At 34.1% G+C, this 23,074-nt stretch overlaps 2 protein-coding genes across 8 annotated transcripts; both read left to right on the top strand.

The window, feature by feature from the left end:
• Positions 1-1,027: 1,027 nt before the first annotated feature.
• LOC111799987 (putative recombination initiation defects 3) lies at positions 1,028-8,801 on the top strand. Its single transcript, XM_023683546.2, has 12 exons — positions 1,028-1,250; positions 1,967-2,114; positions 3,027-3,180; positions 3,289-3,423; positions 3,727-3,779; positions 3,884-4,078; positions 4,291-4,356; positions 4,449-4,498; positions 5,005-5,158; positions 5,330-5,423; positions 6,246-6,360; positions 7,548-8,801. The coding sequence occupies exons 1-11, from the start codon at positions 1,186-1,188 to the stop codon at positions 6,356-6,358; spliced, it is 1,227 nt and encodes a 408-aa protein (XP_023539314.2). The 5' UTR covers positions 1,028-1,185; the 3' UTR covers positions 6,359-6,360; positions 7,548-8,801.
• Positions 8,802-15,317: 6,516 nt separating this feature from the next.
• On the top strand, positions 15,318-21,346 carry TRM13 (Phosphatidylinositol N-acetyglucosaminlytransferase subunit P-like protein). Of its 7 annotated transcripts, none has more exons than XM_087126371.1 (8): positions 15,318-16,403; positions 16,499-16,702; positions 17,783-17,853; positions 17,939-19,457; positions 19,547-19,800; positions 19,982-20,171; positions 20,275-20,881; positions 20,963-21,346. In XM_087126371.1, exons 2-8 carry the CDS (start codon positions 16,552-16,554, stop codon positions 20,970-20,972), a joined length of 2,802 nt encoding a protein of 933 aa, XP_086982497.1. In that variant the 5' UTR covers positions 15,318-16,403; positions 16,499-16,551; the 3' UTR covers positions 20,973-21,346. The 7 variants fall into 7 exon arrangements, with proteins under 7 accessions (XP_086982497.1, XP_086982499.1, XP_086982495.1 ...); XM_087126373.1 differs by having other exon boundaries at positions 17,786-17,853; XM_087126369.1 differs by having other exon boundaries at positions 15,319-16,403; positions 20,272-20,881.
• Positions 21,347-23,074: the final 1,728 nt, after the last annotated feature.

The raw sequence follows: 23,074 nt of genomic DNA on the forward strand, positions 1-23,074 counted from the left end.
ACTATGGTTATAGACGTGGTACTAAGTCTACTTTAATTTTTGATACTCAAGCAAGCTCATTATAAGTTATCGATAGGAGTGTACATTCAACCCGACAACTCGGACCAACTCAATCCAAATTATAAGGGTTGGGTTGGGTTGAGTTAACATTTTGGGTAGGGTTTGATTCATTTTCCTGAACCCGAATTAAATCGGTTCGGTTTCGGGTTCGTGGGCAAAACCTTCGAGTTGATCTAAGCAAAAAAAAAAAAAAAAATATATATATATATATATATTAAAAATCTTTTTGTATTAATTGGTTTGTCTGGTACTAAGGTCAGTTTAAGAATATTCATGCTCGAATTCGACACCAGGTAAATATATATTTATTTTTTTCGGGTTGGGTTATTCACGCCCGAATTGGTAAATACATAATACGTATTTCTTTTTGGGTTGTGAAAAGTTTCGAGTTTAGTTGAGTTACCAATCCAACCAATTCGGACCATGTACACCTCTAATAGCCGATGCTTTCTTATCAATTGACCAAATGAACATTTCATCAATCAATACAACTGTAATTGCAGTAATAGCTGCTCAATCAGTATATCCTTCTACGTATAGAGCCTCGCGTTGAATTGTGAGACATACTCCATAAACGTTCCATTGCACGACGCTTAATAATAATTTTTATTTTATAAATAACCTATAATATATGAAAAAAAAAAATGGATACACTATATTTTTTTAAATTGGTCAAATTTTAAGACCATTGGGCTGATTTGAATGACCGGTCCAAATATGGCTCACGGTTCGGTTCATGGGTTAGTCCAATTTTTAAAATGGTTATTCGTAGCCAATCTATTGGCTCGAGCCGGTCAAACTTTGACTTGCTATGCTTGGTTTTTGAGCATGGGCTGAATTTGGACCGGATTTTGGGCTTAGACCCGTTTATGAAGCAATGGGCCGCTAATTCGGCCCATAATCGGAATCACGTAAGAACTTTCCCGCCATTGTTTTTATTGATTTCTCATTCGGAGTCTTGACAACTTCCAAGCTTGGAAATCATTCTCAGTTCTGTACTGCAAGCATAGCGATTATTGGTTGCGATTCGTGATCGTTCTTCTAGCTCTCAACCACGCCTGCAGTTCTGATCGAACAGTTGAAGAATCTTGGCTTCTTAGTTTTCACGCGGAGTTTTTCAATCAAATGCGGCTGAAGATAAACAAGGCCTGCGATCTCAGCTCTATATCTGTTCTTCCTCCTCAATCCAGGTATGCATCTCTTCTTATTTATTTTCAGCGTTATCTTTTGTTTGAGTTGCAAAAATTCATGGAAAACAATGCGCAAGGAAGTTTAGATTGCAATGTTGTCAGTAATCAGTATCCTACAGTTTTTGTTTCTTTATTTCCCGTGCTTCTAGCCGTTTATTTACTTTCAGCGTTATCTTTTGTTTGAGTTGCATAAATTCATGAAACAATGCGCAAGGAAGTTTAGATTGCAATGTTGTCAGTAATCAGTAGCCTGACAGTTTTTGTTTCTTTATTTTCCGTGCTTCTAGCCGTTTATCGTGATCCGAATTCTGAAATATATGGATTTCATTTTGATCCTACCTATGTTCTTGATGTTTCAGAAGGAATTTATTGTGTCGGAGCTTTTAAGAGATTTACATTTTCAATACATTTTACTGCAGACATCGAAATTTTTACTTACGCAGCTTAGTTCGGTTTGTTCGTTGATTGAATTGACTTCATTTTTGTTGATACAAGGTTAAGTTACTTTAGGTTTTGATTAAGAATAATCAGACGAATAAGAATTTGGAGTATTCGGACTATAATCTTGTCGTGCAAACTCGATCCAATCTCTTCAGTTTTACGTCATTATTTTCGAATCTGTTCCAGAGGAAACGCAAAATACTCAAGAAAAATATGAAGTTTCTTTTAATGTAATATAAAAGGAAAGTATTGATGGTTTTGATGATTTTTGGCAGGTCAAATGCGTTAACCACTGGGCAGCAAGCACCACAGTTGCGATCACAACCTTCGCAACAATCCTTTTCTCAGGGACTGTCATCTCTGCACGGCACGAATTCTCAATTCTCTCAGAACTCTTTTGACGAAGTCGTGACAAATGAACAGGTCAATCACTGTTTCTTCTCGGATATTCAGGTTTTAAGACTTTGTTTCTCCCTCAAGAAATGAAGGAAATGACACTAAAAAAAAAAAAAAAAAAAAAAAAAAAAAAATCTGATCATGCATTTTTCATCGTGATCATTATCTTTGAAAAAAAAAAATAGTTTACCCCTTATCACTCCTTCAATTTTGCTTTGTGGAGAATATAGTCATATGCATGAAGGTATTTGTATTATCTCCGTTGCCATGATGAAATTCCATCTTCACTTCTTGTTGTTCCAGCTTCAAGTCACCAGGTATTACAATTGCAAATAGGAGCCTTATGGGACTATGTTCCATTTCAGGAGACGACCTTGTCTACTCCCTCCCTTTCTAAAAACCTTTTTACTACCAGTCTAGCCTTTTATGTGATTGCAGAGCCAAGAGGAATTGTCTATTATGAAGGAAAAAAGAATTGTTCAACCCAGAAAGAAACCTCCCCTTTGGAAACATCATAGCAACGATAATTTCGCATACCCTACTTACCTTGAAAGACCACATAACTACACCTGATTTTTTATCAGTCATCACAGAAACAAAAAGTCGGCTGACATGAGGAACTCAGTGAGCTGGCAGGTTTTCGGTTATTCAGTTACACCTAAGCTTATGTTTATTTTACAATTAGGACTACTAAAAAAACTCATCATATCCTCGTCATATCTTGAATTTGGCAGGTCAAATACCTCAAAATGTACCTCTCTCTACATATTATTTTGTTATAGATATAAGAGCGCCATGATAAATGCTCTTAGTCTCTCATGCCATGAGGATCTGACTACGACATCATATCAACTTGAAATAAAGTTTTATGATTGTAGTGGTGTTCTTTTTGTTTTCATCTCTCATGACTTAACTTTGACGTACCATTCTGTTTGGCAGAGATTTAGCTCTCAAGACCGAGAAAATTCAATTAAGAAGAATTCTTTTTTTCCTCCTCTAAGTTATTCAAGAGAAGAATGCCAATTGCCACTCTCTAAATCTTCAACCAGTTTAACACAAAGATGGAAATCAACTCCACTTCCGGACTCTAAGTGTAAGTTCACTCTCTTGGACTCGGCAGGCAGGTTGATCAGCTATCATTTCCTTCAACCTTTATAATAATCGTCCCTTAATTTGTGATAATTTTAGCTTTCCTTTTCAGGTCAAGTTGGTGAAGAACTTGACCGCCGCCTTGGAACTATTGAAAACTCATTGAACAAATTTGGAAAGATCCTGGATTCTCTTCATGGTGATATTCTGCATCTAAACCAAGGAATGAAGCAGATTTCTCTGGATGGTGAGCTTTGTAATCTCTCAAGCTGAAAAGTAAAATCCGAAGAGAAACTATGTACTAGTATTACTAGCTTGGAAAACACTTCCTGCATTGAAACCTGATGTGTTTGATTCTCAAGTAGGAATAAGGTGATGAATATGCTTTACTTGAATTTCAATTCCTTCATAGAGTAGGATTAAACTTTCTATGTTAAGAATGTGAGAAGGGAAAGTGCCTGAATCAATAAGTATTTCTGACCTCAAAGTCATCGCTTTAAGGCCAACAGCTTTGCCAAGCAATATGCTTATTTTTTTAAAAAAATTGCAGTCGAAGGCATATGGCAAAAGGTGATTGTTAACAGTAGCTTGCTGCAATCCATGGTAAATAGATCAATGCAATATTATATTGAGCATTAAGTTTGTTTAATTTTAATCACAATGTCTAAATTTTCCATTCAACTAATGAGTACAAAGTTCAATGTCAGAACAAAGAGCACGATGACATGAAAGCTACCCTCGATGGAGGCTTCAAACTGATATCCGATCAACTAAAGAAGGATGCATACCAAGAAAGGCTACACGAGATTTCTGATGTTCTTTCTGCATTGGAAAAACAAGTACAAGCATCTCAACTGAAACTAAGAAATGACTTCATCAGCACGCTCACCCAAGAAATGAAGGTAAGTGCATGTCGTATCAAGTACTGCTATAAATGCACGATAAAAAGGATTCTCCCCGTAACTCTATTTCGATGAGATGAGGTGTTTATAAATTATGTATACATTCTTAAAAGTACCCCGCCTAAATTTTTGTTCTTAGATTGTTTTAACATTTCAACAAAATGCCACTTTGCAGTCACGTAACTTATTGGTTATTCTTCAATAACTTGTAGGCAATGGTCTGTACCTTGAAAAAACCCTTGCAGAAATTTCCACATCGCCCTATTGAATCTCCCGAGGTTCAGTTTCTTATTAGATATCGGTCAAATATTTTAAGCATTTGTTTCATTCTGAACTGTTCCTCATGAAAGTCTTTAATTGCAAATGTCAGAGTACCGCTTCTTTGGATGTCCCACAGCAAAAGCGTCGTCGATGTAAAATGTAATGAACGTCAGTTTTCTTAATAATTGCCTTGATTCCTAGTATTTTCATGCATTCCATATTCAGACAGTTATCATTCTTCAATGAATTACTGATAATGGCCAATGGGTTAAAAGATTGAATTGATGTATACTAATCTGGGAGTTGATCTTGTCCTTCTAATGCACAAAAATAGAATTCCATGCAGCCCGACATTTAGTGACCTGTAAAAGCTCAATGGTTTCTTTCATTCCTGTATATTTTATGGTTCTGATGTACTGCAGTCTGGAAGTTCTCAAAGGAATTACTATGCTAGTTTGATTAAATTCTATCATTTGGCTTGTGGATATGCGGGAAAAGAGTAGTTTTCACATTTTTCAGTAATGTTATCTTAATGTGGCATGAAAAACCATGGCAGCCACAATATGTTCTGGTGACCATGATTGTTAACGAATTACGGAATTATTTGCATAGATCCTTTGTTCTTTAGCATCTTAAGGGGTCTTACTTTTTCCACTTGATACCAGCCAATCTGCGTCTCCAGATGTTTGCATTCGAGCAACTGCCGTACAAACCGAGGAAGTGGGAAGGTGGAAATCAGTAAAAGTCGGAAAGGCATTTTGCACTAGTACTGTGATGAAAAAGGAAGATGCAAAGAAAGCAATTCCATTTTCTGAACAGGTAATGGTTCGAGTTTCATTATTTTTTCTGCCATCTCATTACATATATTACGGAAATTGTATGATTGTGTTTTCTGAAAGCAAATATTACCTTATTCCCTGATTGTTGAATCCGAAATTTAAACTTATTATTCATTGAAGCGGGTAAAGATTTCTCCTTGAATATTAACAGCGCCTGGTGCTGGAAAGAGAATATAGAGTTATTGTTGATTCTGATGAGGAGATCGAAAGAAGTTTCTCCTGCTTAATCGAAGAGAAGAAAACAGGTGATTCCTGGAAATAAAGAAGAAACTTCTAAATAATATAAATCGTGTAAATTTAAAAATTGCCAATCATATCTTCTTTACATGCAAATAGAGTAGTATGCAATTATTTTGAGACATTGACAAGACGGAACAAAGAAATAATAACATGTTGCTATTAAAATATTCTTTAAGACATGGACCTCTGCTGAGATCTTTATATATTTCTATTCATTTCATGTGCTTAGAAGCTTTTCATTAGAAGGACAAGATCCCGATTTTGGGTAGAGTAGGTGATATGAGATTTGAGTCAATCCTAAAATGATCTAACTGACGATATCGACTTCATTTTTGGAATTCTATGCTAAAAAAGAGAAGATTGGCCTTTTATTTAGGCAGTCGGACATAATTGAGACATTTCCGAGTTTTTTTCTAGATGCGTTGGAACACGAGTTGAAAGCGAGTCTGTCTGCCATAGATATTGGACACGGATACTGTTAGCTTTAGAGGAGCATTCTGGTTCATAAGAGACATTGGTGGGCATCGAAAAAAACTTAGTTCAGTGAGAAAAAACAACGGGACATACTAAAAGATTAAGAAACAATGCGGTCCTGTAACAGTAATGTATAGAAAAAAGAAATTAGGGAACCGTTATAGGAAAAAAAAAATTACGGAACCCTTTCGCATGAAATTTTATTTTCAACTGTTCGGTTTGCTAGCACAATTCGATGTGCCTCATTTGGCTTTCAGATCAATCAGCGTTAATACTTCTATATGCTAGATTATAAGCTGAATATTAGTATTTTGTTTGATGTTATTTATATTAACGTGCATGACAAATGCTAGGAGAAGATGTCCGTTTCTATTCAATAGAAGACGCCAAGGAAGAAACTGAAAGAATTTTAAGGAAAGCAAGAAGGCAGAAAAGAAAATACTGCAATCCTATAATTATTAATTGAAGGTACATTTCTGCTCTTTCATTGCCCAATGATTTTGAATCTATACAGTTCTGGTCTCTCATTTTATGTTCCCAAAATTATTGATTCATGGGAACAGTGTAGGAAAGGCTTAGTGAATTAACTACTAGGCAATACACACTCAAGTAATCCAACATTCTAATACACAGCAGAGGATTATAGTTGCAGTGTGAGATCTCACATCGGTTCGGTTGGAGAGGAGAATAAAACATTCTTTATAAGAGTGTGGAAACTTGTCCCTAGCAAATGCGTTTTAAAAGGTTTGAGGAGAAGCTTGAAAGGGAAAGCTCAAGAGGATAATATCTACTAGCGATGGGCTTGGACTATTACAAATGGTATCAGAGTCAGACATCGGGCGATGTGCCAGCGAGGAGGATGAGCCCCGAAGGGAGTGGGCACGAGGTGGTGTGCCAACAAAGACGCTGGGTCCTGAAGGGGGGTGAATTGAGAGATCCAACATGGTTGGGAAGGAGAACGAAACACTTTTTATGAGGATGTAGAAATTTCTCCCTAGCAAACATGTTTTAAAAATCTTGTAAGGAAGCTAGAAAGGGAAAGTCCAAACAGAAAAATGAGAAAAATATTAGTTAGCAGGAGGTAACAAATTTCTAGAAATCACTCAGAATTAAAGATTTCTCACAATCTTTCGTTCTATTTGAGCGATGCAGGAGAACATGAAATAAAACTAGAGAAAAAGAAGAAAGAGACGAAGGGAAATAGGGTAATAAGTAATTTGTGGGGAAATTAGGGATTGATATCCATAAGAATATTTGATAATCAAGGTTATCATTTATACACTACAGATATTAGAGCCTGAAATAAAACATTTTAAATCAACTCGAATTGCGCAGTAATTGAAAGAATAGATTCAAGATACTAAAATTGAGACTTGGACGAATAGGATTCACTGGGATTGTTAGACCACATTCTTTTATTGATGGAGGAAGCCTTCATTATTCCTATTTTTTGTATCTATATCATGGAGATATTAATGGATAATATACTTAGGAGTCGGTATTCTCGTTGTTCTTGAATAGTAATTATATTACAATTTTTTTACATATGAAATCCACTCTACCAAGATAACTTGAAGGCTGAAACAAACTTTATTATAATGATTTTTGATTTCACACAAACCTTTTCCTTTTCTCTTGGCTACCCTTTGTTGCAGGTGCAAGATGTCTCAGCTCGATCAGGATGGAAAAGCGCCTTTCTTCTAGGTAATTGGAACTTTATCTTGCTGTTGAATGCCCACTTTTACATGCTGCCCATTATGAATTATCTCTTTCTTTTCCCTTCCTCCTCCCACTTTGGAATCTACAAAACTTTGCTCTCGACATAATACTACAATACTTTTTTCTTTTCTTTCTTTTTTTTTTTGTTGGGGAAAGCTCTCTTGTAGGACATTACAATAAGTTCAGCCATGACCATTTTTAGCTTTTCTTTGAAAAGAAGCAAAGCCGTTGATATTTGTTCCCCTTTTGTTTCGTGGGTTTGGGGATGGTGGGGTTTGAATAGCGAAGTTTCGAGGATTGTTAGGAGAAGAATCTCACGTCGGTTTATAAGGGGTTGATCATGGATTTATAAGTAATACATCTGTATTGAAGCCTTTTGGAAAAATAAGAAACAAAGCCGTTGATATTTGTTCCCCTTTTGTTTCGTGGGTTTGGGAATGGTGGGGTTTGAATAAGCGAAGTGTCGAGGATTGTTAGGAGAGGAATCCCACATCGATTTATAAGGGGTTGATCATGGATTTATAAGTAAGTAATACATCTCCGTTCAAGCCTTTTGGAAAAATAAGAAACAAAGCCACGTGAGTTAATGCTTAAAGTAGACAATATCATACTATTACGGAGGGTCGTGATTCCTAACACGATGTCCATTACCAACTTCTTTTTTTTTTCTTTCCTTCTGTGGAAGTCCATGCCCTACAGACAGGAGAGGTGCCCACTTCTGAGTCGTTTCACTGAAATTAACATAGCCCACTAACTAGATATTGTTGTCTGCCAGTGCCCCCCAAGTCCCACCATGGATGTCTGGTTTACCAATAATACTCTGTTTCCTGCACCATAATGGTGTGTATGGTTTCAAAATCACGGGTCATTTTACAACTCATAATAAACTTCCAATTCTTGTCCATATTCAAATTTAGAAGTTGTGATTCCAAATAGTATATATATGGTTGAGAGAAGTGGTAGAGATATGCATCATGCAGTAAGCACACTGGGAATGTGATTTTGGCGATGTGGTATAAAATAAAGTCGGGGGGACGCCATGTGAGCGTTGTTCGTCTCCACTTCTAGTTTTCTTCTCGAGTCATGAGTGGAATGGGTCTTGGAAGTTGGAACTTTTTCCCCCCTTTCCTCCAAGTCCAAACCTTCCAGAGATTCCATCCCTGTCTGCTAATGAAACAAATAATACTTTTGGTACTATTACGTCTATTTAGTTAATTAAAAAAATTATATTATATGAAATATTCTTGAATTTGGAGTATATTTGTGTTAATATTATTTATAATAATCAATTTTCATATCAATTAAATAAACATAAATGGTGTTATATATGTCTTATTTTTACACATCAGTCACTGCATTAATTTCTCTTTTATTTTAGTGAAATAATTGCCTGTGTATTATTATTATTTTTTTTAATAAATGTTAAAATTTAAGGGTAAGAATGAAATATTTTAGGGTATAATTGAAACTATAATTTAATATATTAAAATTGAATTAGATTTTTTTTTTATTCTAGTTTAACAATTGTTGGGTGAGGATCAAATTATCAATAAAATGTTAATTGGCATCTACAAACAATTAAATTATTATTTATTTATTTATTTTACATATAATTGTCTTCAACCTAGGGATGAAAAATTAAAACTTTTGCTGGCAAGGATGGTCATAAATGTCTTAATAATATTTAGAATCATTTTTTTCTTTTGAAAATTTATATCTTGTTGTCAATATTATTAATAATCACTTTAATATGCCCATTAATTTTTATTTATTTATTTTTTTTTATCATAAAATTTTGCTAAGGTCTATTCAACGTACATTCGCATTAATTAGAATTTACTTCTTTTGTGTTTAAAGAATTTAATGAATAAATTTCTCAAAAATATAATAATATATTTATAGTAAAAGATTAATAATAGATTTATCAAATCCTTAATAATGTTAACACCTGGTGAGGGAAGAAATTTTATTATTTATTTTCCTTTCCCATGTCAATAGCATTTAATTTTATGCTATCTTAGTCATAAATGATTGTGAGGTTGTACAATGTGACTCGTGCTTTGCTCAATACTAAATTATTATATGTATTATATGATGAATAAATATGAATGTGTCAATCTTATTGCTTAATTTACATTGTCTTACTAAATGTAAAGTTGGTTAAGTTGACTTTTATAAATAAATAGTATAATAACTCTTTAATTCATATAGCAAAGCTACCCACAAAATTGTTAAGACTCATGAATGAAGTAATAAAAAAATATATACAAATTATTTTTGAGTTACATTTAGAATATAAGAGCGCGATGGTAATAATATATATATATATTTTTTGTATATTAAATATGACTTTTGTGTATTTTATTTAAATAAAGCTAAAGTCTAATAAATTATTTATAACAATATATTATATGGTCAAAATAATATATATTGATCAACTTTTTTCGCCCATATAGTATATTCTCGTGGAATTAACTTTTTTTTCTTAATTCTTTTTCTTTGCATTTTTTGCATTGTTCATGGATTTTACAACTATGGAATTTGAAATAAGTTACGAATAAAAAATAATTTTTAAAACAAAATTGATTTTTCTATAAACACCGTAGAAAAATTAATTATTTACAATATATTTGATTAGTATTGCATATTAAGTGATTATATGTTATCAAAGGTAGCTTTTTTAAAAGAGAAAAAAAAAATAGCAAATAAAGAGTGCTTAAAAAATTGGATCGGTTTGAAAATATTTTGTTGAATAAATAATATGGATTATTCAAAAATAACATTAATGTGATTAATAAAAAAATTATGTTTCTAAAAATTAGAAATAAATTTATAATTAATAAAATTATTTTTTATTATTGTGCGACCAATCAAATATGTTCTTTAAAATACTTTTTAAGAGTGTAAGAATTGGGTATGAATGGTTATTAAAATTGAATTGATAATTTAAATTTAGATTATTTTGGAATCAAATTAACTCATCAGCTTTGTTTAAATTCAAAGCTAAATCGATGTTTTTTTTTAATCTAAAATATAATAAACTAAAATTTTAATTGAATATTTCAGCCTATATTATATTTTTCATAAACCCGTGCTTTTAAATACGGTATAACATTTTCCATTAAATGATTATTAAATTCATTTTGAATTAAATTATGTAATTATTATGGTTTGAATTCAAACTTAAATTTAAATATTTTGATATAAAAAAGGGTATTTTAGTCCACAAATGTTTTTTTTTATTTTTTTTTTCAATATAGTATAAATATGATATATGACAAAAACAATGGTTATAAATTTCTCTATTAATTATTAGTTTAATAATTTTCAACTATTACATAGTCAACCATAAAAATATTTTTATTTTATAAAAGCCCATTAGTAATTAATATATTTTATTAAAATCATCTTTCTTAAATCACTATATTTATACAAATATAATTTATAATTAAAAAAATCTAATTAATTATAGGTAATTGATATTCCAATTAAATTTACATTCTCATATTTCAACTTATAATAATAATAATAATAAGCGTTTTGCCCAAATTTTCATAGATGGACAAAGTAATACAATGGATGAAATCAAAGAGTAAAAAGAATCTGGTGGGACCCAAAGCCAACGTAGGCGGGCCCATTTAGTCCACGTAGGCCCAACGGCTCCTCACATGCAATTCACTTCTCCAAATTTATTTTTTACTTATTTTTTTATTATTATATATTTTTACTTATTTATTTATTTTTATTTTTTTTACTTATTTATTTATTTGTGTTAATCCATGACCTATAACTTTGCCTTCAAATTTAAGCACAATATTGCTTCCTCTTCACTAAACTTTTGATTTTTCATTATTATAAAACTAAAATTCGATTTTTTTTTTCAATCATCACCGTAGCAAATGGGTGACACGAAGATTTTCAGTCATTTGCTTTACCAACTGAGAGATACTGGCCATTTCCGACACGTTATCTTTATTTTCATAGCAAATTTGAACTGGTGACACGAAGATTTTCAGCCCTCTACTCTACCAACGGAGCGATACTGACCATTTCTAACACATTATCTTTATTTTCATAGCAAATTTGAACTGGTGTCACGAAGATTTTCAGTCCTCTGCTCTACCAACTGAGCGATACCAACCATTTCATTTTCGACATTATCCTTATTTTCATAGCAAATTTGAACCAGTGACACGAAGATTTATAGTCCTTTGCTCTACCAATCAGTGACACGAAGGTTCAATTTCTTGGTCGAGTGAACCCATTCTTATTTTGTTAGTAAATTTTCAAATTTATTATTTTATTGAAGGTAAATGGGAAGCACTTTTCTTTTTTTTTCAATAGTCATATGCCATACATAAATAAAGACCACTCAAATTCTTGGGACCGAGAAAGAACATCTCGAGCGCAGAGTCAATTTCGTGTTTGATTAATACCAAAATTACCCTCTACAAACATTTATATTATTTATTTATTTATTTATAGAAAAATGAAAACTATATAAAGGGACAACATTATGTTTTTTTTTTAATTTTATTATTATTATTATTATTATTATACATATCATGATTGTCTTGTTTTTTTAACAAAGAATCTAAATTATTAGTGCATTTGGTAGAGTGTCTCCTAATTTTTAGGTAATTTAGTTGGAAATAATGAACCATGATTAATAAATTCCAAGGAAATAAAGTTTATTAATAATAATAATTATTTAAATATTTTTAGTAAATGGGTGGTTTTGAGTCATTTCACAATCACAATAATAATTATTTTTCCACTTATCATAAAATAATTTATTTTTAAATGTTATTTATTTATGATTAAAAAAATATAAAACATCATAATAAATTTAATAATATTTCATACGCGAAAAAAATATAATATAATGTTCAGCATCATTTATAAAATTAAAATTTTAATAAAATGAGGTTAAGTAGGCTTCTCTAATGGGATGAAACATGCATACACACACGATTGTCATGTATACATAATACATATATGTAACATTTCATGGATGAAAGGAGAAAGGGAACGATGTTAATGCTATTCTATGAATGTAAGATCACAGAGACTTCATGCATGGATGTACGTCATGTGTATCGGGATACTTCTTCGTTATGTTATGTTAGTACAGACACGTATTTTTGATATTTATGTTCATCATGATATCACGTAGGTCTTTCCTTTTCTATGACGTCTAGCGATATATAACACGTTATGTCCTACCAAGTCAGGCTCAAATGGTACATATACGAGCCTATCTGATAGGTCCATGTGTTCGTGGATAGTGTGTGGGGAAGCACAATACATCTAACCTTACCCGGATTAAGAAAGAGTCCAAGGCCGTGTTATGGTTTTAAAGGATAGGTCTCAATCATGTTATGTGTGTGACTGTATTACTAACTTCAACAGTAAGATAACTTACTGAGTATTTCTTAAAATACTCCGGTCACATGCTACTCTTGTATTTTTCAAGTAAAGGTAGCTTCTGCTCGAATGACGTTGAATGTTGTAAAGACAGGACAACATTATGCATTAAATTTCATTTAGTAGTTGATAGGTGGTTTAAAAACATTTTATAGTTTGCCATTAAAATTTAAAATGGGTATACGACCATGGACAACATGTCCTAAACAAACATGATCGAGACATTTGATATATAGTCATAGGTAACATGTCTTGGACAAATATGACCGTGACGTGACACCATGCATGCCCTCAACTCACTAACTTCATTACAGTTCATGAATGTTGTACGAGAATCGATCGTATTTTTTATCACTGTCCTCGTTCTTTTGGAAATACTACCGATTATATTAAAAATAAAAATAAAATTGAATATTATGCAAATCACTAATTTTAATTTTGATTTGCGACAAATTAATCTAAATTAATCATTTGACATTTTCTAAAAGCAAATCCAGCTCAACGCGCCACCAGATCATGCCACGTCACCCTATTTTCCTCATTATTTTATTTTACTATTTTGCCCCGCCAATTAATATTATTTAATACATTAAAAGAATAAATTTCAAGAAATTAATTTAATATATATTACCCTAAAAGATGCTAAAAGTTCTGAAATGTTTGCAGTCTGATTCAATCACAATTTCCCACCCAAATAATAATAATGAAAAATAATTCATTAAAAATACCAATAAATAATTATTAAATTAAAAAATAAACCCATTAAAAATTTTATATTTTTTACCATTATATTAATTTTTATCTTAAATTTTTTAGTTTTATTAAATTACACTAAAAAACCTTAAATTTCAAAAAATGTTTCAATTTTTAACCAATATATATATATATATATGGGCAAAAATTTATTATATATTCAACTCCACTGCAACATAAAAATAATATAAAATATAATTTTTAAAAAATAAATAATAATAGATTTGTTACCTTATAATTATATATTTTCATTTTGAGAAACTATTTTTTTTCTAGAAAATAAATTATGATTTATATTTGATAATCAATCATATACCTTATATTATTATTATTAAAGATATCAATGCTACATTTGTCATATATTATATACTAATAAATCGATGATAATTTATACATTGAATATATTAATTATTCACCACGGATGTACAAGGGAAAATTTCGTCACATTTGTAAATATTTTTTTTTATGAGATCATTTTGCAAATATGATAATTTATTTTTATTGATTTTACTTTTTTTAAAAAATACTATATTATAACTCAAATACATGTATTAATTTATGACTTTAAAATTTAGGATCGGAGTTCTGGAGGGTTCATTTTGAGCCTAAACTCTTAAAAAAAATATTATATTATAACTCGAATACATGTATTAAGTTTTTACCTTAAAATTTAGGATTGAGTTCTCTAAATTAGTCGACTTTCCTCGTCTAACACTCTTCAAGTACTTTTTTAGCTTTTAAAAATATAGTTATTTTAAAGTTTTAATTTTTCAATATAATATCTATTAAAAAAAATATTATATTACAATTAATTTTAAAAAATATATATTTTTTGTAAATATATATGTGTATTGAAAATATATTTATATTAAATGGGGCGGGCAGAAATTAGGCGAGAACGAGGAATATAATCCTATCTCTAGCCCCATTTATCTAACCGAAAGAAAATAGTTGTCAGAGAATCTCTTCCAACTAGTACTCGCGTTAAAATAAACATCTCTAATCAAATAATAACTGAAATGGTTTTGAATTTTTATTTTTAAGAGAAAAATGTTAATTAGTAAAATATTTATTTATTCAACTTTAAATATTAAATTAAAGTTTTTAACTTAATTTTGAATATATATTTGAAAATTTTATTTTCAAATAATTTTAATAACTTACTTTTAATTTATTTTTTTCACAAAGGAGAATAAATGGTTAAAAAAAATTATAAAATTAAATAAAAATAGAATAAATGATATAATTATATGTAATTACAAGAAAAATGTATATTTTTAAATTAACAATAAATTAATTTATTTGATTGATAATAGACCTGACACTAGGATTCAACTAATACAACCTTTCCAGGTCAAAATAATATTAGAAAATTAGATTATACTTTTAATTTAAAAATACAAATTTAGAAAATAATTATTACTTAATAAAATATGATAGCTAAAATTCCATTCTCATTAAATAAATAATTAAAAAAATAATAATAAATAAATAAATAAAAGAGTTAAAGTTAGACTGCAGTTTGTCAACTCAGACGCTCAAGCTATCCATTTGTCCAGAGCTCCCCTGCAATGGCGTCCCAAAGAAAGAAGGAGAAAATTGAGAAGTGGCTATGGCGATGAGCTTGATTGAACGTTGGCAACAGCGAAGAAGAAAACCAGAGTGCAATGGCCATGGCAATGGCAGCCCAAGCTTTTCTTCCATAGAAAGCTCGCTTGCTGTGTGGGTGGTGGGCCAACCACAACTGTCATCTATTCCTTACACTTTCACCCAACACCATCACCATCTTTTCTCTCTCTCTTTCCCTTTCCCTTTCCCTTTCCCTTTCTCTCTCTCTCTTTCTCTCACCATTGTCAAATCTTTCCCCTATTCTGCTTCTTCTTTGCTTTCTTTTTCCTTCTTTTTCCTCCATGTCTTTAATGGCGCCCGATATGCGAATTCTATGCGGAAAGATAGAGAGCGGTGATGGATAAGCATCTGGTCCTCTTTTTTACTGGTTGTCGAGAGAGATTACTACATTTTAAAAGTCTTCTAGTTGTTGCTGTTGGTTTTGTTCTTCGTGCGGTCGGTGGAATCGCTGAAAATTTTGGACATCGAGAGCGGGGGTGGGGTGTGGTGTGTTCGTTCTAAAGTGGAGTGTGATGTTTTGGACTTTCTGTGATGGATTTGGAGTGAATTTTGTTAAACTTCGATCGATTTCATTTCGATTTGGAGAGTTTAATCGCATTTCTGAAGTTTTTGTTAAGGTTTTTGAATCGGTTCGAGATCGTTGTGAAAGTGTACTGAATCAGAAGATACTAGAATTTGAGTTCTAATGCTTCTGATCAACCTCTGATAAGAAGAAATTGAGGAAAATATATTATGAAATCTTCGAGTTCATGAATTTTCATTTTGGAGATGATGTTCCCTCAGTTATCTTTTCTTCCAAGAAAGCTACGAATCTCTCGATATTCTAAGATTTTGCTGAATTTCTGGGCACGTTACAACGCTTCGATCCGATTCCTTGCCATTTCAAGAAGCCGTGACTAAATTTTGCTGTGTCCGCCCGATTGGTCATCTAGATTCCATGCCTGTTTTTCGTCACACTGGATTTCTCAGGGTCAGCACTCGAGGTTAGCTTGTCGGTGAATTTTCCGGCGAAACGAAAGCAAGAAATTCCGTTTGTAATCGTTTTCTAAGCTGTTTTGTTCTTCGTTCCTGTTATCAGAGTTCATGCAACCATATTAGAGAAGAAAAATTTGGACGGAATCTTTGAAGAAAATGGGGAAGAATTCCAAAAGAATTATGGTTCGTTATGAGAAGGATCAGAGGGGCTGTATGTGGGGTTTGATTAGTTTATTTGATTTCCGCCATGGCCGCGCCTCCAGGAAGCTATTAGCAGACAAGAAGCGTCCTGGCAGGCAAACTGTTGGTAAGAATACTACTTTTCTTCTTCAGATTTTTCGTAGATCGAAAGATTTTAGGCTTTGTTGACGTTGAATTTCAACTTTTGACCTGCAAATTTCTTGTTGATCAAATTTCCTTACCGATTGTTCTTTGGAGAATCATGATATCTTGAGTTTCAATTCTTTAGCAGTTTTAGCTTTCTTTTTCCCCTGTTTTTTCTCCTGCTGCCTAGAATCTTTGTGTTTATGCGAAAAACTGCAATAAATTCATCCTTGAACTGGGTTGTTGCATGCTCCATGAACCTTCCATTTGAACAGCTACATTTAGAGTTATGAAATTGTTGTGATTAAACACTATCATCATAATTTTGCTAGTGGTTGGGTTTAATTGCTAAGATTTCATTCGTTTGAAAGTATAATTGCAACAATATTTATAATGTGTGGGTGATCAAGGGTTTAGGGTTTAATAGTTGTAGAACTTACTTGTATAGTTCATGTGCATTTTTCAAATTGCAAGTAATGGAGTTATAACGATAGATTTTATTGTAATCATATGTTTTGGTTAATTGCTTAAATTGATGTATAACAACCCAAGCCCACCGCTAGCATTGTCCACTTTGGCTTGTTACGTATCGTCGTTAGTCTCACCGTTTTTAAAACACGTCTTCTAGTGAGAGGTTTCCACACCCTTATAAAGAATGCTTCGTTCCTCTCTCTAACCTAGGTGGGATCTTACAATCCACTCCCCCTTTGCGGCCCAGCGTCCTTGCTGGCACATCGTCATGTCTGGTGTTTAGCTCTGATACCATTTGTAATAGCCCAAGCCCAAGGCTAGCAGGTATTGTCCTATTTGGCGGTGGGCTTGGGCTGTTACAAATAATATCAAAGTCAGTCACCGGACGGTGCGAGGTACTGGTCGGAGTAGGGCTAGACACTCTCCAGAGTAGACGCGTTTTAAAAACCTTGAGGAGACAATATTTGTTAGCGGTGGGCTTGGACTGTTACATGATGATTCGAAACTCAAGAGTGATTTGTGCTTTCTCAATGTGCATGGTATTTTGTTGGAAATGCAGCGTCACTTGGTGCTGAATCTTCTCTTTCTTCAGCAGGTACTGGAAATTCAAGAAATAAGTTTGAGATTTTGGCTAATCTGGATGAAGATTGTAGTGTTACTTTGGTAAGTTTTCTCTACGTAGAACATTTTCTAGCAGAGTGAATGTTTGGTTTATGATCTAATGGATTGGATGTTGTGATTTTCTCAGAACAGTGAAGAATGTAAGACAGTAGACATTGGAAAGCCCAGTGTCAAGAAACTCATAGAAGAAGAGATGTTCAATGAGCTGGACGCGAAGAGAATCGAGCGTGAACACTCGGGCCATTTAAAGATGAACGACCCAAAGAAAGTGAAGAAGAGTCGGAAGAAAAGCCATGATATTGATGCCGATTCCTTCAATGCTGCGGAGTATTTGAAGGAACAAAGTGTTCGTAATCTTCCTGTTGATGTGATGCTAAAGGAGATCTACAGTCAAATCCATCGGAAGAACACGAGCGACCTGAAGTTTGACCCGAACGACAAAACAGATATGCAATCAAATGAGTTCCTTGCTGATTTAGAACAAAAAATGGTTGATGCACTTAAGGAATATTTTGGCCAGAAGTTCAATATTGGGAAAGATTTCACTAAAATTCAGAAAGTTCAACACTCGAGAGAAATCATGGATGCACTTCAGATTCCCCATTCTGATGACGAGCTAGTTCACGAACTTGCACAAAACCCGAACTCTGTGTTACTCAAGTACATTAGAAATTTGCACGATTTGTCAATAGAAAAAGACGTGGAACCCAAGTCACACGAGTTCAGTGAAGTTGGCCAGTCTGAGGAGATTGTTGATCATAAGCAACGTTTATTTTTCAAGAGAAAGGTCAAGAATCCGGGAAGGAACGTATCCAAAGGGAACGAAAATTCTGATGCGTCAAGTAAGATTGTAATCTTGAAGCCAGGGCCGAAAGGTTTGGTGAATTCTGAGGCTGACAGCATTCATCCATCAGTCCAAAATTCTACTGCTAACGATAAAATGAAAGTGCTGAATGAGAGGGTCGGTTCGAACTTTTTTCTTTCAGGAATCAAGAGGAAATTTAGATATGCTATGGGAAAAGATCACCATGAACACTCTGCTTATGGTTCAGATAGATTTTCTTGTGATCATCACAGTACAAGGGAGAGTGAAGTGGGTGTTCTTAAGGAAGATAGTGCAAGAAATTCTACCAGCAAGGACCATTTTTTTATTGAAAGAATTTCCAGGCCTTCCACTGATAGCAAGAGAAGGGAGAAGGCTGGAAAACTCAAAAGCTTGGAAATTAATCAAGATTTGGGAAATGTTTATAACGATAGGAGAAGCTCGTCTAATATTTATGTCGAGGCAAAGAAACATCTTTCCGAGATGCTTAGCAGTGGGGACGAAAGTGTAGACTTTTTAAGGGGACATGTGCCAAAGACCCTCGGACGGATTCTATCTCTTCCTGAGTATAGTTTTTCTCCCATTAGCAGTCCTAAAATGGACTGCAAGCTCAGTCCAGTAACTTCAGAGAAGAGAGTTTCTGCTGGTAGCCGACTTTTAAATGTTAATGAAATTACCCCGTCGCTCAAGGGCGAAAATGACGATACCCCAATCAGTGTGCAGCCTCCAACTGATGATAACCACGATATGAAGAGCGAGATCGTTGATCAAAGTATAAGGGAAGAAGCTGTGAGTTCTAGTACTAATGGGAAGATTTCTGAAGGTATGTATCTCTGAATGGTCCAATGCATTGGATTGACCAATCTTTTAGTGTTGTTTATCAATCCTTGATGTTCAATAATAAACGTGCAGGTGATATTGAGATTCTGAAGGTAAATGAAATTGCAGTCCATGAGGAGAGTAGTGTTCTGGAAGCTCCCTCTGGCTCAAGTGAATATTCTCTTTTGAGAGAAGATCGGAATGGTGAAATGGCCGACGATGCATGCGATGTGAGAACTGTTTCTTATGTTCCCTCCGACCCGATTGCTTCTTCCCCTATCAGAGAAGGCCACGACGATGACACACCAGACATGGGCGACGATAAACCTTCAATGAGCTTGTCCCAAGTAATATATCTTCTAACTTTCGTGTTTATATCTCGCCGTTTGTCTTACTATAAGTCTATCACATAACCGTAAGGTGAATTAGTTTATGATACATCTCACGCTGATGAAATTCCAAGGTGTAATGATAAGCCAGCTTCAGTGTTTATTGAAGCATTTTGCTTAAACTGTTTATTCTGTTTAGGATTCGTCTGAAGAAAATCAACTGTCTCCATCTCGCTCGGCATCGTCTTCTAGCTCACCTACACAAGGAAAGGCTGTTGGAGATTTAGATGGTGTTTCCGATGTTCCAGAGCGGCCGAGCCCTGTTTCAGTTCTTGAGCCATTATTTGTAGATGATAGCCTGAGCCCTCTGCATGCCATGGCTTTGCCTGGTAGGCACTAAGAACAGCGCGGATTTTATCCGTGTTTTTCGTATTTCAGTTTTTATCTATTCCAGTAGTTACCCTGGCTAATATCAGTGTATTTTATCAGCAGGGTTGCGAGTCCAACCAGTGCATATCGAATTTGAAGAACGCGAACCTGCAGAAACCGATAAGGCTAACGTCACGAAATCGTTAAAGGAAGATAAGGAAGTGATTTTTGACTATGTAAAGGCAGTGCTGTTGGCATCTGGACTTAGCTGGAATCAAATCTGTGGAAAGTGGCTCTCTTCAGAACAGCTTCTTTACTTGTTACTACTCGACCAGATAGAGCTTTTCCCGAACCAGCTGTGCTCCGACCAGCAGCTCCTCTTTGACTGTATTAATGAAGTACTTGCCGACTTTTGTCAAAGCTATCCGCCATGGTTCTCGTTCGTACAACCTTGTCTACGGTCCGAATATCTGCTCGAGATTTGTGAAGGAGTATATTGGCATCTTCTTCCAATGCCACAGCCCCTTACATTGGACCACCTTGTCAGGAAGGACATGAGCAGAACCAGAACATGGATGAACCTTCATTCCGATGCTGAAACCATCGGTACGGAGACGTGTCAAGCCATATTCGAAGATTTATTGGACGATACCGTATTCAGCTGCGTGTATGATAGTTCAGAATTCGACGACGGATTTGGCATGGAGACTGAAAACATGAGTGATGACTGGTAAAATAATCAACTTGGGAGGACCCCTTCCCCTTGATGAACTATAATATGACTGGGCTTTTGCTAACCTAGTCTCCTCAGTTCTGTGTAGATATGGCTAGCTCCATAACCATGGCTTTTCTGGCCTTCCGTGCTCGTTCTAGTTGTCGAACTACTAATGCCTTTGACGGAGAAGGTTTAAAAGTTTGGTCGTAGCTGAAACACAGAGTTTGGTCCTTCATATCTGTCTTTTACAGCTGACATATATCATCTGCGGGATCGGGAACGAGATTCGTATAGTTATCGTATTGTAGGTGGCGCCATCCTTTGTAGATCTTGTAGAGTTTCGTGTGTTATATTAGTCGAGGAAGTCGATATCGTGTGGTTTGATTCATTGATTTTTCTCTTTTCTTTTCTGGTTTTGGTTGTGAGAATTGCTCCTTTTTTCTTACAAGTATGTAATAAAGTGCGTTCCCTTTTCATGCAGTCGGATTTGAACGGTAACCAATAAGGATTCAAACATCTAACTAGTTCAGATATTTTCGATTTAATAAGATTTGGTCGGTTTTATTAGGATGTTTGAATCTGTTGGTTTGGTTAGTTCAAATTTTGCTATTTGTTTTTCACGTTCATCTAACCTCCGATAACCAACTTCGATTCTACAAAAGAAAAGAGCATAACTTTTCCGAGAAAAAAATTAAAATAAGTGGAGGGGACGGTGTGATGCCCCCACATTGGCTGGAGAGGAGAACAAATCATCATTTATAAGGGTGTGAGAACCTTCCCCTAGTATACGGGTTTTAAAGCGTTGAGTGGAAGTCTGAAAGGAAAAGTTCAAAGAGGACGATATTTGCTAGTGGTGGATCTGGGCCGTTAGAAATAGTATCAGAGCTCAACATCAGACGATGTGTCAGCCTTCTCGTTGTTCCCCGAAGGGGGTAGACACAAGGCAGTGTGCCAGTAAGGACGCTAGGACCCAAAGGGGGGTGGATTTGGGGGCGGATCCACATCGATTGGAGGAAGGAAAGAGTAACAGCGAGGATGCTGGGCCCCGAATGGGGGGAGGAGAACAAACCACCATTTATAAGGGCGTGGAAACCTTCCACTAGCAGACGCGTTTAAAGCCTTGAGGGGAAGCCCGAAATAGAGAGCAGCCCAAAAAGGAAAGGGGAAGCCCGAAATGGAGAGCAGCCCAAAGAGGACGGGAGAGCCCAAAGAGGAAAGGGGAAGCCCGAAACGGAGAGCAGTCCAAAGAGGATAGTATTTGCTTTCCCCCTAGCAACGCGTTTTAAAGCTTTGATGGGAAGCCCGAAAGGGAGAGCCCAAAGAGGAAAGGGGAAGCCCAAAACGGAGAGCAGCCCCAAAAAGGATAATATCTACTTCCCCTAGCAGACGCGTTTTAAAGCCTTGAGGGGAAGTTTGAAAGGGAAAGCCCAAATAAGACAATATCTGCTAACGATGGATCTGACCCGTTACAGACGGAGAAGAGGACGAACAAGGCTTCTCCATTCCCGCTCCTCGTGGGCATTTCAAAATATACCCGTTTGATGCTAAATTTGACCATATTTGTTAATTTGTTTGTCTATTAAACTTGTGGTTTTCTTAATGGTTAACCATATTTGTAAATTTGTTAGTCTATTAAACTTGGGAGTTTATTAATGGCTCTACCTTTTTTCTACTCCAAATTTGGAAGTTAGCTTACAAATTCATTATTACTCTTTTACTTTTTTACCTTTTTATGTCATTTTTTGTCTATATCTGCAACACATGCAAACTAGCTAAGGAAATTAGTTATCCCTAACAACCTTTAAAATTGTATTGGTGACTTACAATTATATATGTAATAATTTACTTTTTTAAATTTATAAATAAATCAATTTCCACCCTATTTTTTTTAATAAAAAATTAAATCTCAATAATAATAAAATTATTAGTTTATCCATAAATGTAAATAAATTAATTATTATAAATTTTAAATGACATAAAACTAAATTAATACGTAATAAAATGCTTATATTTTGCTCGTATTTTTATTACGTAATTTGAGAATTTTGAATTAATAACTTTTAAACGCCATCGACCAACTTAATAACGGACAACTTACATACCTTTTATCGTGTTGTCGTATAGCTCTACAAGATATTAAAGCATGCATTATTACTAGTACCTCGTACACGCTCGTTTTGTATTACTGTTACCTCGTACACACTCGTT

This window comes from Cucurbita pepo, chromosome 8, assembly GCF_057944985.1.
Source record: "Cucurbita pepo subsp. pepo isolate OVF chromosome 8, ASM5794498v1, whole genome shotgun sequence".
Classification (NCBI taxonomy): domain Eukaryota; kingdom Viridiplantae; phylum Streptophyta; class Magnoliopsida; order Cucurbitales; family Cucurbitaceae; genus Cucurbita; species Cucurbita pepo.

What these genes read in the sequence shown, in the direction of transcription:
- LOC111799987 (XM_023683546.2), top strand. Translation starts at nt 1,186, where the DNA reads ATGCGGCTGAAGATAAACAAGGCCTGCGATCTCAGCTCTATATCTGTT. An exon ending in GTTCTTCCTCCTCAATCCAG is followed by an intron (nt 1,251 to 1,966) that starts GTATGCATCTCT and finishes GATTTTTGGCAG; the next exon opens with GTCAAATGCGTTAACCACTG. An exon ending in AAGTCGTGACAAATGAACAG is followed by an intron (nt 2,115 to 3,026) that starts GTCAATCACTGT and finishes TCTGTTTGGCAG; the next exon opens with AGATTTAGCTCTCAAGACCG.
- TRM13 (XM_023683783.2), top strand. Translation starts at nt 16,552, where the DNA reads ATGGGGAAGAATTCCAAAAGAATTATGGTTCGTTATGAGAAGGATCAG. An exon ending in TCCTGGCAGGCAAACTGTTG is followed by an intron (nt 16,703 to 17,782) that starts GTAAGAATACTA and finishes CTCTTTCTTCAG; the next exon opens with CAGGTACTGGAAATTCAAGA. An exon ending in AAGATTGTAGTGTTACTTTG is followed by an intron (nt 17,854 to 17,938) that starts GTAAGTTTTCTC and finishes TGATTTTCTCAG; the next exon opens with AACAGTGAAGAATGTAAGAC.